A 13,539-nucleotide genomic window follows, 5' to 3' on the forward strand; every position below is an offset into this window, starting at 1 on the left:
CGGTGTGCAGAGGTTTTACCTCGGGCTGTGTGCAAACATTGCAATTATTAAAAAATTCTATTCTCTGTAAGGCAAGTGATTTGTGCAAAACTTACAATATTTAAAAATATATATATCAAATGACAAGAAAAGGCATTTTTACATTCTTTGGTCACATCTAACTAAAACAGTGTAATGAGTCAAAAGCAAATGTAAAACATTACCTTAAAGACGCCAAAGTAACTGCCCATTTGCAAACTTATTTGGTAAGGTATAGTATGTGTACGTGTCGCAGTTAGATTAACCTTCATTTGTGGGCACACGCTTTTATTTCCTTACAATGGTGTCTAAAACAATAGCAAAACAACAAAAGGTTCTATTATTACATAAAAAAATATATAGCTCTGGAAAATATTTTACTTGCCACAAGGCACATTCCACTTGCCCGACTGTTTATTTTCCTAGCCCTGGGCAATCGGGACGCAGTGTCAACCCCTGTAGAAATGATATATTTAAAGTCATCTGTGAATTAACTTGCATCAGAGTATCGGTTTTTTTTTGTTTTTTTTTTACGCCAGCCCTAATGTCATGTATTGCGACTATAATGTTCCAAGATGTAATAGTTTGAAAGAGCTCCTCCATCGGACCCGGCATCAGTTCTCTCACATAATGAGAGCTTGTCTGCTCCAAACTAAAGAGGGCGTAGTGGAGCACGCAGCACCTGCGAGGCCGCCGGAGCGGGCAGCCGCCGTCCAGCTCGCCATCCCGTTCACCACCAGATGTCGCCGCGTGTGCTTGGCCAGGTGGTCGCTGCGTATGAAGCGGCTGAGGCACACGGGGCAGGCGAATGGCTTTTCGCCCGTGTGGGTCCGGCGGTGGCGGGACAGCTCGTCCGAGCGAGTGAATCGCCTTTCACAGCCGGCCCACTTGCATTTGAAGGGTTTCTCGCCTGTTGGGGACACAAGACCGTAATGGAATCTGGAGTCACCGAGACACACGGAGAGAGCCAGACAGAGCATTAATATGTGGTCTCTTATCCTTTGGCTCCAAATGCAGGAGGTCATGTCTTATACAAGTGGGAATAAAGGAAAGGAGCATCATATCACACACGTCACATGATGATAATATCAGACTAAAATTATTTTTCCAAATCCAGTCCTTCAAAGTTGATTGGATGTTACCTCTCATTATCATAAATGTAGACAAAAAAATCAAGTCACCATTTGAAAATAACTTACGACAGCACTGAAGGAGGAAAAAAAGAACCACGGGGAAGCGCAAATAATGTGTTTCTTACCCGTGTGGGTCCTCATGTGGGCTTTCAGATGGGAGTTCTTGAAGTAGGTCTTCCTGCAGTCCATGTTGGGACAGACGTGGTTGCGCGCTCGCGATGCCTCCAGTTGGGGCGGGATCATCCTCTGGAGGGGAGGGGCCAGGCTCGGCGCCGGCGCTATGGGGGGCAACCTGGTGCATCCAGAGGTCTCCACCGACAATAGCTGACCTCGGAACGGAGGGACAGCTGGCTGAGGAACCAGGAACATAAAGGGGCTCTGGAGCACCTGACCTCCCAAAAGTAACACCTGAGGAGAAGCTGCTTGGTGTAGCCCTCGCTGTAGAACTGGAGCAGCGACACGTGTGTGTCCAGTCCTGACAACTGGGTTAACCGTGGCACCGGGGAAGGCAGCTTGGAAGTGTTGCTGTGGGTGTTGACGAGCAGTAGTCACGACCGGCTTATGTATAACAGCCGCTGTGCCCAGCGCATTTGCAGCAATAGGAGAAACAGAAAGTACCTGGCAGTAGACGGGCACAGGGGAGAATACAGCAGTTTCAGCCAGGACAGCAGAGGCAGGTTGAGGTGCATCAGATTTCCCGCTCGGGGGTGCAGAACCCCGGTGTTTTTCGCTGGCTAGAGCGGAAGCTGTCAAAGTCTGAGTCGAGCATTTTGCGGTCGCCGTGCGTTGGCTCGTTTCCCCGGGAAGGGGTTGGATGTTACAGGAGCACCGCCGGCCGTCTGCAGTGTGGCAGATGACACTGGCGGTCTGGGGCCTGGACTGGACAACAGCGGACTGTGCCTGCGGAGGGCTCTCCTCATCTGCCGGCGAGATCTGCTGACATGGACTAGGTCTAGTTGGTGCAGGTTCCTGCAGGCTTCCTCCTGAGGCTGGCTGTGGGGCCTCAAAGTTGGGTGGGCTGTATGGCGGTGTCATACACTGAAATGACAACGATTTCTATTAACAGAGGTCTTTTTTTTTGTGAAATAAAAACATGTGCTGAAAAAACCTACGATTGTTGTCAATTCTTTTCTGATAATCTATAATCAACAATTCACAATAAAAGCTTGGAGGTGTGTAGGTGATTAGAATGCTGGTAAATGGCACTTAATAACAAAGGGTAAGGCAGTGATAACCTGTGAAACCAATACCCCTTAAAAAACCCGCTACCACCCGTTAACATCTGGCTTTTGTCTTAAGTGGGAGAGGTTACAATCCGCATTCGTTCCCATGACAAATGACTCTGCAGTAGTCACGGTATTTATCGGCCCCAGCTCCGATCGGCCGCAGTGGCAACTGGACACCAGGGTTGACACGCTTTGCTAGGAAAATGTTAGGGGGAAAAAGTACTACCCGACAGAGTACCCGAAATTAGGCATAAAAGGCAACAATTGCCAAACAATTTTTTTGCGGCGTTAACACACAAGCGGGCGCTGTGCTGTGCGCTAGACTTGGTCGGACGGACAGACTAGCGCCCAGATCCCCACTGTATGGAAAACCATTTGGGGACAACACAGTCTGGGAAAATACACCTTAACAGGAGGCAAAATGGACCACGTAAAAAATAAAGGCGTTCAAAATACCCACGTTAACACAGAAGAAATGAACGCCTAACTTACACAGCCAATAATAACACTGCAACATTTTGCCATATATTTGCATGTTAATAGAATAATTATGTGTGTAATTACATACATCTACGTATGTTTCAAAGAGTGTGAAGACGTTATATTCATGAGATGGTGATGTATCGTCTACGTCTGTACCACGTCATGCTGCGATGGAGTCATAAGTCACCTCAATCCGTGAATCCATGTGGCTACTTCAAATACCTGCCGAGATGGCTTTATAAAAACAGGCTAACAACAACAACAACAACAACAACAACAAGGAAAAGGAGCTAAGCTATGTACCCAAATACGCATGGCACTTTGTTGCTTTGTATTGAATTGCCAGCAGGGTTTTCGGAATGCACAAAGACTCTGGGCCGATTATAACAAGGTAAACAAACTTTTGAATTTGGTGTGCTAGTCTTCACTGAAGTAGTAAGGCTACATTGTTATGTGGAGAAGCTTTGTTGATAGCGCTGCAAATATGTACAGGGGTGAAATATTGTGTGCTTTGCGAATGGTTGGCCCGTAGTTTTACACGTTGGCAGTAAAAGCATCTACTTAAAGTCCCTGTAAAATGAATTCAGTGACTTGTTTCAAAACATATTATACATGGTACAAAGTAATTGCTGAAAACATGCGAAAAGACTGAATGAGGTAGTACTGGGTTGAGACGTTAGACCGTTAAACTGTTTCTCAGCATATTTGTGGTCCGGATTTTTCGGGCGTGGCTGAATCAGGGCTCGATGAGGTAGATGAGGTCCTGCTTCTCATGCCCCCTCCACCCTCACACTATGTACAGCCGCTGAACGAGAGCCCGTCGCTGCAGCGGCTCCCTGCTGTGTCGGGTTTCAGCGTCTGCAGCGGATATGCCCCGAGCGTCTCAGAACGGAGGGAACTGCCTTCTTTTACTTTATTATTATTTTTTTTTTTTTCACGATTTTGAAACCTAATTTTATGTACTTGGCGCCTTTTTTTAATGATTCAAACTTGGCTGGGTGCTTAATAACACATTTTTCTGTGGCATGACGAACTTAGAACACACATTTCTTTTTTTCCATTGCAAGGACTTTAAGTAGGTCTGTTTGTACGATATCAAGATCTGGTTTAATCCGCCTCCTCATTTTACATTGACAGGATGGAGACCATGCAGAGCAGGAGGGCAATTGATTGAGCCCGACTTGGCAGGTGAAATGCAGAATAACATTTCGGAGTTTCTGCAACAGTTGAGAACACTCACTCAGCTTTGAGGTGAAGCTACAGCCCCCGGCTCCTTTTGTTGACAGATCTACAGATATTGCCAACTGAAAGCAATGCAGCTGAGTCCCCTAACTACTTTGACATTGGTTTCCTTTATGAATTTAAACGGTGAATGATGTTTGGAAAGACTGTCATATTTTAAATGGTTGTTTTAATGTTTTCATTTGGCCAAAGCAACCGGGCTGCTCAAGTGGATGGTCGAACCGGTCAACGACGATTCTCCATCAGCCAGCGACGGAGCAGTTCTGTCAGGAATCCAGCGTCACTATTCAACAGATGGCGGGGATCATGGGTGTATCAGAGAGAACCATGAAGCCACGCGTGACGGAAGGGAAATGGCTCAATTTTTTCCAGCCCCTTTCCTACATGGAATCCATAACATTGCTGGATAAAAAATATCCGGCAAAGGCAGTAGGAAGTCATTCACACATTGGCCTCCTTTATGGAGAAGTTCCATATGGAGTCTGTTCCCACACACATTCGATAACTGTTACGGATTCAGCACATAAAGGGTTAGGGTTTTTCCGTTATGTCCAGTGTAGATCCGATCATTTAGACAATCTGTCTGCAACGGACGTACAATCTCAATCGGTTTCGTTTTTTTCCTGGCTCTCAGAAACCAGCGTTTGCTTCCGGTGTCCTCGCCGCTCTGTTCCCTCCACTGACGGAGCGGGGACAGAGCCCCCGTTCCCGGATGCAATAACCCTAACCCAATGTTATTAAATCAGTGTGATCTTTATCAGCCTGTGCTACATGCTCTGACTCCGGAGAAGGAATGTTTTCCACCCGTTCTACCTCTCCCTGTTCGCGCGTTTCCTCCGCACTCTGGTGCAGCCGGCGGGCAGGCGAAGCGCTTGCCCCTCTAACTGTAAAGGACGCATCTAGGGCCTGAGTGGCATTTTTCATAAGAAAAATAATAATATTGAAGAATATAAAGACCTATCTCTGTAGAGACTGGCCGTGTTTCAGTTTCTCGCCTTTGCAGCCGAGAGGTTCAGACTCACTTTTCTTTCCCCCGGATGTTTTTTTTATCTATCTGAAAACAAATAATTTTTTGAAATATTTGTAAGAAATAAAAATTTGTAAAAAAACAAACAAACCCCTATTTGTGCTTTATTTGGATTCGGTGCTACCCCTACTTTACATGTTTGTCCTGGCAATGTTACTGCTTCCATTCACACACACTTCCATTCATAGCCGTACCGGCATATTTCCAGATATGATCCTAGGTGGAGCCGGGAAATCTTAGTAACGGCTTTTACGCAACATTGACACACATGACACCGACATGGAACATCGCCAGTGGATTTACGGCTTTCGGTGCAAGTGGGAAAGGGGCTTATGTGAATAATGATAGACCTGTCGCTTAATTCATGAGAAGGTGCTAAACGCCACAAGAGCTCTGGTGTGGTCGCAGAGATGATAAACACTACACAAGCATTGGAATAGAGTGTTAATGAATGGAATGGGTCGACACAAACTCTGGTATAGAGATGTCAATGAATGGTAGTGGACGAAAAGTACTGGTATGACATAGGTCTGCACTTGCAGACATTTCACAAATCGACACCCTTATAAATATATGCATTCAATGTCATTTTGCTAGACTAAAAGCTCAAAACTACAGTAATTCTAGCCGTTAAAGGCATCAATTCATTACATCATCCCGGTTTCACCCTTGAACACATTATGAATTGGGTGCGTCTTCTTTTTCTTCTGTATCAACAGGGAGTTTAATCTGTCATTGAGGGTTGTTACACAGCTATGCCTGATTGTGACCTGGCTGACAGAGTTAGAGAGCTGGTCGCTCTCCAACTCTGAAATGATGAACTTGGCCCAGAGGCCGCCAGAGCGTGACTTGTCAGTGAAGGGATCATATAGTACAGCAACGCAGAGTTCAGCAGAGCTTGACCCAAGATGTTTATTTGTCACGTACATACACGTTCATACATATATGCAGCGATCAGGACCAAACCAGAGGGAGCAGCATACAGAGCCATGTCATACAATCAGTTATGTGGTAATATGGACTTGTCACTATGGACTGTCAGGGGCAAATGGATATGCAAAAGTGTCACCCATATGCCTACTGCAAATTCGGACATGTCTCAGCAGTGAAAATCTATTGCAGTTTAGATCCTCTTTGTATGCAACTTATGACTCATTTTTTTATATATAAGATACCTAGCACACAGAGCTATTATAGATCAGCATTGATGGATACAGCAGGCTTGTGATTTTCCTCAAGGCCTCGGACAACAATCGCAGCCGTACTGTTCTGCAGAGTTTTGTGGAAGGCCATTGGGCGCACATGGCGTGCCCTCAAGAGTCTGTTGTGATCACGGGGTAGAAAATAACGCAGTCTGCTTGTTTGTGGATGTTTTCCGAGGCTCCGCAAAGAGGCAGTGCAACATCACCCTACCTCATATGTATGAAAGTATATATATGTATGTGACGAATAAACCTCTTGAATCTTGAATCCTCTTGAGCGAGGAAAAGTACAAGGACAATAATAGTTTGGTGTCAATAATACTCAAAGAGACCTTAATGATGACAGGCTGATCAAGTAACCCCTTAGTTCAGAGACAAAATGAAAAGGTCCAGTCCAAAACACTATCCATTTGCAGCCATTTTGGTCAAGTTCAAATTCAAGAGATTATTTGTCACATACATACACATACGGTCATACATATAGAGTATGCAGTGAAATGTCATCCATTCATTATTAAAATCTTAATAATCAAACCTGATTATATCTTAAATAATATGCTCGCGGTGTAAACTAATTGGATCCAATGGCTACTGTCATCACAGCAATTGCTCGTTTGGAAAGGAAAAAGACGTTTGAAAATGGTGGATAGTGTTTAGGAACAGATGTCAAAAAGACTTTAATTGGTTTTACAATAATGTGGATATTTGAAGTAAACCTAATGTACAGTAACACACTACCAGTACAATGAGCAATAATGACCTGCACAAAAGTGTGGAAAAAAAGGTTGAAGTGGGCCCAAACATTGTCAATGACCACAGGTCACCTAAAAAATATAATATCCCTTATAATGTTGGTTGTTGGGTTATAGGCTTACAATGGTGGTAATTGTTTTATATTATGGTGGAAGATATAAGCCTTTATGAAAGGGGAAGCCATCTCATTTGGTGGTGCAATTATGGTGGTAGTTGTTTCACCTTACACTTTTGAGGTTTTGTTGACTTAATTTTAATTATAGATTATAATAGCCTATATTTGTACACAGCCAAATTTCCCCGGGGATCAATAAAGTACCTACCTACCTACTCCTACTGATTTGTACTTGCTGTCTCTATCGTATGCACAAAGCTCTATAGCAGAATCTTTGACTTTACATAATTGTATTTCACCAGAAAAATTCAGAAGGTCCATTTTGCCTTGTAAATGCGTATTTTGAGGCTTTTGACCTTTCCATACCACTCAGCTCTCTGCACTGTGGGCTGCCCTCCCCAGTGAGGTAGCTGCTACGTCATCTGCGCCAAGTCATTCCTGTGCGTGCGCCTCCAAGTGCATATTAAAGAATATTAAAACAATATATTTTTTTTAGATTACCATGCGGGAGTCTTGGAGCAGCGCTGACGACGTCGAGTCATCCTCGGAGAGGTCGGAGGAAGGCGTCAGGGGTCTGAAGCGGTCCGCCCTGAAGCCCCAGCTCCTCCAGTGGTTCGTCATGGTCATCAGGGCCTCCACGGCCTCCATGTCGCCCGTGCTCAGAGGCTGCTGTTCGCTGTGAACGCCTGGGTGCAGTTCTCCAACTTCCATGGTGCTATGCTGTTCAAATTAAGATTCATGGGCACAAAATATGTTTTTTAGCCCAAATGCAATGGGTTATACCTTTCACTTTTTCAAGTCATCACTGGTGACTAGAAAAACAAAAATACAATTAAAAAAAAATACAATATATACAGGACACTTCTGTTTACTTTAAAGGTACAGTGTGTAGAATTTAGTGGCATCTAGTGGTGAGATTGCATATCGCTGAAAACTTCTCAACATGGCGGCCTGCATGGAAGAGACAGTGGCCCCCCCCCGCCAAACTCGCAAAAAACGAAAAGGTTCTCTCGCGAGCCAATGTTTGGTTTGTCCGTTCTGGGCTACCGTAGAAGAAACATGGCGGTGCAACATGTCGTCCTCCGTGGAGCGTACCCACTCCCTATGTAGATAAAAACAGTTCATTCTAAGGTACGGCCAACACGATTCATATTTGCATGGGATAATACACTAATTAAAACATACTTATGGACATCATATTCCATTTCTGCGAAAATTCTACACACTGCACCTCTAATAATGGTGCAATTTTTTTTTTATTACAATATTAGATAGTTAAATGTAAAACAAACAGAATCTGGTTAAATCAAGTGCAGTTGGCTCTATATGCCTTAAGACATAATGATGTCACAGTTAACCAATCCAGAACGAGCAGAAACACGTGAACAATGCGTGATCAGCTGCTGCTCTCCGGTAACGGGCCCTTTCACCTACTTCCCCGGGGGAGGAGTGTGGCTGCCGCTCACACCCGGAACACGACCGCTTTGTACGGAGCACGGTGGCGTGACACGGCTGGACCACAGCAAATCTCAAATCTCTGCCCTCGCTAGTATTTGCCTGAACGAATGAATTGGCGAAACCCGGGCGTTGACTGGAGAGAAAACGTTTACTTACGTCCGAAGCGAAGGCGGGTGCGGCGGGGCGATTCGGGAGACGGTTCTCGGCGTTGTCGTTTCACCGTTCCTGCTCCGCGGTTTGAAACGCGGTGGTAAGTGGTGGGCGTGGCGCATCGCCGGGCGGGCCGTCGTCAGCCGACGGCAGCGTCTGTGAGCGAAAACATCCCGCGTCAGAATCACTTTATAGTCTTGGATAAAAAAAAAAAAAAATGCTTGACTAGTCACAATGAAGTTACGACTAGTCTGTGACTAATCCCATTTAGAGGTGGAAAAGGACTATCCAATGCCGATTAGGATTCGGGTCATAGAGAGGAATAAACAGTTTTTATTTATTTATTTTTATTTATTTAAAATGAATGGACTTTTTTTTAATAGAAATAAACTGCATAGAAAAATATTCATTGGTCATTTAAATGACGTGGTTGTCTTGCCAGACCTCGTATTATTGTTTTAGTGGATATCAATTTGAGTACACGTGGGGTATATCTGTACATATGAACGTTTTTACAATAATACGGGCATTGATAACTATACACATTTGAACATAAATACTGAAATTTCCCATCCATATTTTAAAGAACACCCTAATAATAATAATAATAATAATAATAATAATAATAATAATAAAATACATATAAATACCCTGATACAAAATGATTGTATCAGGGTATAAAAGCGACAGCGCCTACTTTGCCATCTACTTTTGAAAAAGTGCCTGTTCTTCAATATTATTTTCCTTCACACCAAAATATTTTCGGTTGTCTATTTTTATTACTTTATTGTGATCGCTTATTTGTTCTGATGCGTGCTGCTGTAACGTTGCAATTCCCTCCGGGGATGAATGATGTATATGTCTAATATAATATATTCTGTTTGTAAATATAAATGTAAAAAATAAAAGGACTTGTCTTATCCAGTTCCCTGATATCACAGAACCTATAATACTAATACCACATAAAGTGTTACTGTACCCTTTTTCTGCAGACCAGTGCTTATGAACGCCCTGATTACACTTAACAAAACATTTTGTATAAATATAAATCCTGATGTTTTTTATAAACTGTAGAGAATTGTATTTTATTGATGTTATATTTATATTATTACAATATTGTATATATCTTCTTGCAACCATCCTCAGGTACATGGCTGTACTTGACTGTTAGGTGAGCGGGAGCCCATCTGTTGTCCTTTGTGAGCAGATGAGAAGAGAAAGAAGCGAGCCCAGGGGAGACGTGGAGCTCCCAGGAAACGAGGCCTTTAGACGGCCCTGTGGATTAGTGAAAATGTCAGCTCTAGACACCCCCCCCCCCCCACCCCCCTCCTGCCAAGGACCAAAAGTCTGAGGACAAAAGGGAGGTTGTAGACACACAATGAAGAAACATACACACAGGCCCTCCTGTGTGAGTGGCTGGCTGTTAACGGCCGCCAGTCTGTGGCGTTCCTCAAAGGTATATCCAGGAATAAAACTCTGGTGACAGTTTGAAGGTGTTAGAGAAATTAATCAAAATGTAAAAATAAATAAATATAAATAATCCCATTGAGGTATTTCCATGGCCTCCTCCTTTCTCTGATAGGGTAATTAACAATCCAAAATGGAGAATTATATATAGTAGGACATCTCATGGTTTGATCAGTGTTCTGGTCTCATAGCTTGTGGATTCGTCCACTCAGTGGCATGAGAGTTGGCAAAAACACATTTTATCATACACGTCCTAAATTTTTGAAATACATCTATTTCTGCTAATACAGCTGTTATCCACATTATGCATTGTTTCATTATGAATGACTGGTTAAAAGTTGTGATGGAAAAATAATTATATTCTAATAATTGATCGTACGTTTTATATAACCATTGGATCCTAATTTTTCTCATGTCTTTATAAACAAATTCTTGCTTTTTCCTCACATGTTCTTCTCATATACTCCAGAATCCTCTCCAACAACCTCTGGGCAGCCGTGCAGCCTACGGCATATTTGCAAGATGAGTGGGAAATTTTCTAGTTTCCTATGTTTGGTTTCAGCAAAGTTCTAGCTTGTGTGATGTCAGAGATGCATCACAAAACTCTACTTTTCCTAAAAAAGACTCCGGGAGATACAAGACTGCTGCTATCACTGCTCTGAAGTGTACCTGTATTTTTCTTTATTTTGAAAAATACATTTTGTTCTGGTGAATAGAGCGAGGTTCCCAGTTTGTTCCCGATGGCGAGGGTTTATCTCCCCGACCAGGCCGCGGAATTTCGTCGACAATTTGTATACCCGGTGTAAATCTATAAATGTTTGAAACTTCACATACTACATTTTCCTGTCCTTTCCTGTCAGCAGTCACTGATCCTGATATTTGACAGATGACAGTTTATTCTTGGTTTTTTTGAGCTGCAAGACAACGTCATCTTTAAAGAAAACTTTGTCTTGAAAAACTAGAATGTACAAAAACGTGTTAAACTACAGAACTAGTGTTTTACAAAACAACATTGGGAAATATGCTCTATTTACATCTATATCAAGCTGTGCTTAATGCAATAATGATGCAATGGGACCTATATTTTTGGCCGGAACTAAATCCCCTAATGTGTGCCAATGTAAGCGACCCATGTTGAACGTGTTCACTGGATATTGCAACATCCAAACAGCTTTTGTGCAACAGGCTGGTAAATATGCAGCAAATAAACAGCATAACCCCAGGAATGATTAAGCAACCGTGCATTCTTAGAAATATCTGTGCCATTGACAATTCTGAACGACTCCAAACTCTTATTTCCTTTTTGCTCATATCAGTGTGATTGAATGATCATTTGTGAATGATAATTTATGAGTAAATACGAGCAAGTGTGAGGAACTCCGGGGTCTTTGGCCCAAAGGCTCAACTCGTTTTTCCTCGCTTGGCCGTTCTTCCGCCCGATCCGCCAGTTGAGATATCCCGGGCAACGTGAAGAGGAGTTATTTACAAGTCTCACTCCTCAGCCGACACTCATGTTACCTCCCCGGGAGCAAACTATATTTCCAATGGAGGCCTGAGTGACAAGAGCCGGTGCTGGTGCTCAGTGATCCCTGCATAGATATAGAACAAGGGTCAACAGAATTGTATTAGTGACGATTTGGTTCGGGGTCCCCTCCTTTGCCGGCATGTTCAGTCCAATCGACAGACGACCCCTTCGTTGAAATGGAAGTGGGATATACCGGTTGTCGTAAACACTAGGTGACAGGACCGGACACATTTCTAATAACATTACTTTTGCTTCACATTGTCTCTTCGACAGCAAAACCCAGTAACCCTTGCGTGCTGACATTGCAAGTTCCCGCCTGTGACTCTTGTGTGTACATATTCAACAACGGCGGAGGTCATTCGATATGATAACCCACTGCCTGGCTAACTAAAAATAGCTCTCAGAATACTCAGGGTTTTGTGTGAGTTCATCCCAGAAAGTGTGTCCGATTTTTTTATAGGGCACGGGACTCGGTTTCATTAACCTCGTTGTCAGCGGCAATAGGGGACATTGAAGTGATTGATATTGAGGACAACATTTCTCTCTGATACACACTACAAAGTTATTATGTTTAGAAAAAAGCAAATTTAGCTCATTATTTCCTTTTACTGAACCTACCTAATATGTAATGTCCATTGCTTGCAAAGCAATGTTTGTGTATCGAGGGAACAAACAAGCTGAGACTTTGGGCCAAAGACCTGGAGTTCCTCACACTCGCTCATATTTACTCATAAATGTTTCTACTGATATGAGCAAAAAGGACATGAGAGTTTGGATTAGTTCAGAATTCTCAAGGGCACAGATATTTCTAAGAATGCATGGTTGCTTAATCATTCCCAGGGTAATGCTGCTGAATGTGCATCCGTTGGTATTTTCTTCATATATTGTTTGAATGAGTTTTTTTTTTTTTTTTTTTCAAATAATAAACCATTTTAACATTTGGACAACTCCCTTGTTAGTTGAAAACCTTGATGGCTGGTAACTTAATGCAATGAGGGCCTTAGGTGTACCTGAGTGTGCAAGGGACAAGTTGAACTTGACCTTGTGACTTACTTACAATATGTATGACAACTTCTTTGAACCCAAATGTTTTATTTAGTCAGTATGAAGCATGTCCAATGGCCAGAATATTCAGTTCATTGGTATGGGTGCTTAATTTAAAGAAAATTAGAACTCCAATGTCCATGTGAATAAGTATTCCTTGACTGTATGAGCCCATTGTTTGTCTCCATCTCCTTTATAAATTTTCTTTGGGCGGCTCTCCTCATTATTAGAGGCAGACCCTGCCATCTGCTGGTGCATGAAACAAATCTTTAATTGCATTGGGTGGACAGGTAGGGCTGTACAGTATATTTCTGATCAGAAAGAGGAATATGGGATTCAACAAGTAACCTTTCTGTTAGGTCATTATCCGATTTTATGATTATTTATGCTTTTTGGATTTGCATTTTTATGATTAACGTTTGTATAATTGTTAACAATGAGAAAACAAAAAATGGGTGTCGCCATATATCACTTAAGTTGAAGTCCAATTCTCTGATTCCTGCCCTAGTCCCGAGTCCACTTTCCAAAAAGGCTGTCATGTCTAGGTCAGCCTTGAAGTCCATGCACTATAGCCAAGACTTAACCCCACTCAACGTCCACTTCTTTGTTACTTGAACCCAATGCTATGCTCTTTATTTATTTTTCGATGTATATGTGTGTTTAACTATTTTTTTTTAATCAACTGCTATTTTTACA

At 42.7% G+C, this 13,539-nt stretch overlaps 1 protein-coding gene across 1 annotated transcript; it reads right to left on the minus strand.

Annotated features, from left to right (window-relative positions):
* Positions 1–24: 24 nt before the first annotated feature.
* Positions 25–8,953, minus strand: LOC307233722 (Krueppel-like factor 10). Its single transcript, XM_080005120.1, has 4 exons — positions 8,814–8,953; positions 7,701–7,919; positions 1,277–2,189; positions 25–928 (listed from the first exon to the last, which is right to left on the minus strand). The coding sequence occupies exons 2-4, from the start codon at positions 7,908–7,910 to the stop codon at positions 642–644; spliced, it is 1,410 nt and encodes a 469-aa protein (XP_079861246.1). The 5' UTR covers positions 7,911–7,919; positions 8,814–8,953; the 3' UTR covers positions 25–641.
* Between the last annotated feature and the right edge of the window lie 4,586 nt (positions 8,954–13,539).

Source organism: Zeus faber (assembly GCF_960531495.2).
Source record: "Zeus faber genome assembly, chromosome: 8".
NCBI classification, from domain to species: Eukaryota; Metazoa; Chordata; class Actinopteri; order Zeiformes; family Zeidae; genus Zeus; species Zeus faber.

Coding starts and splice junctions, on each gene's coding strand:
- LOC307233722 (XM_080005120.1), bottom strand. CDS start 7,910: ATGGAAGTTGGAGAACTGCACCCAGGCGTTCACAGCGAACAGCAGCCT. Junction 2,190..7,700: donor TGCTCCAAGACTCCCGCATG/GTAATCTAAAAA, acceptor TTGTCATTTCAG/TGTATGACACCGCCATACAG. Junction 929..1,276: donor CCACATGAGGACCCACACGG/GTAAGAAACACA, acceptor TGTCCCCAACAG/GCGAGAAACCCTTCAAATGC.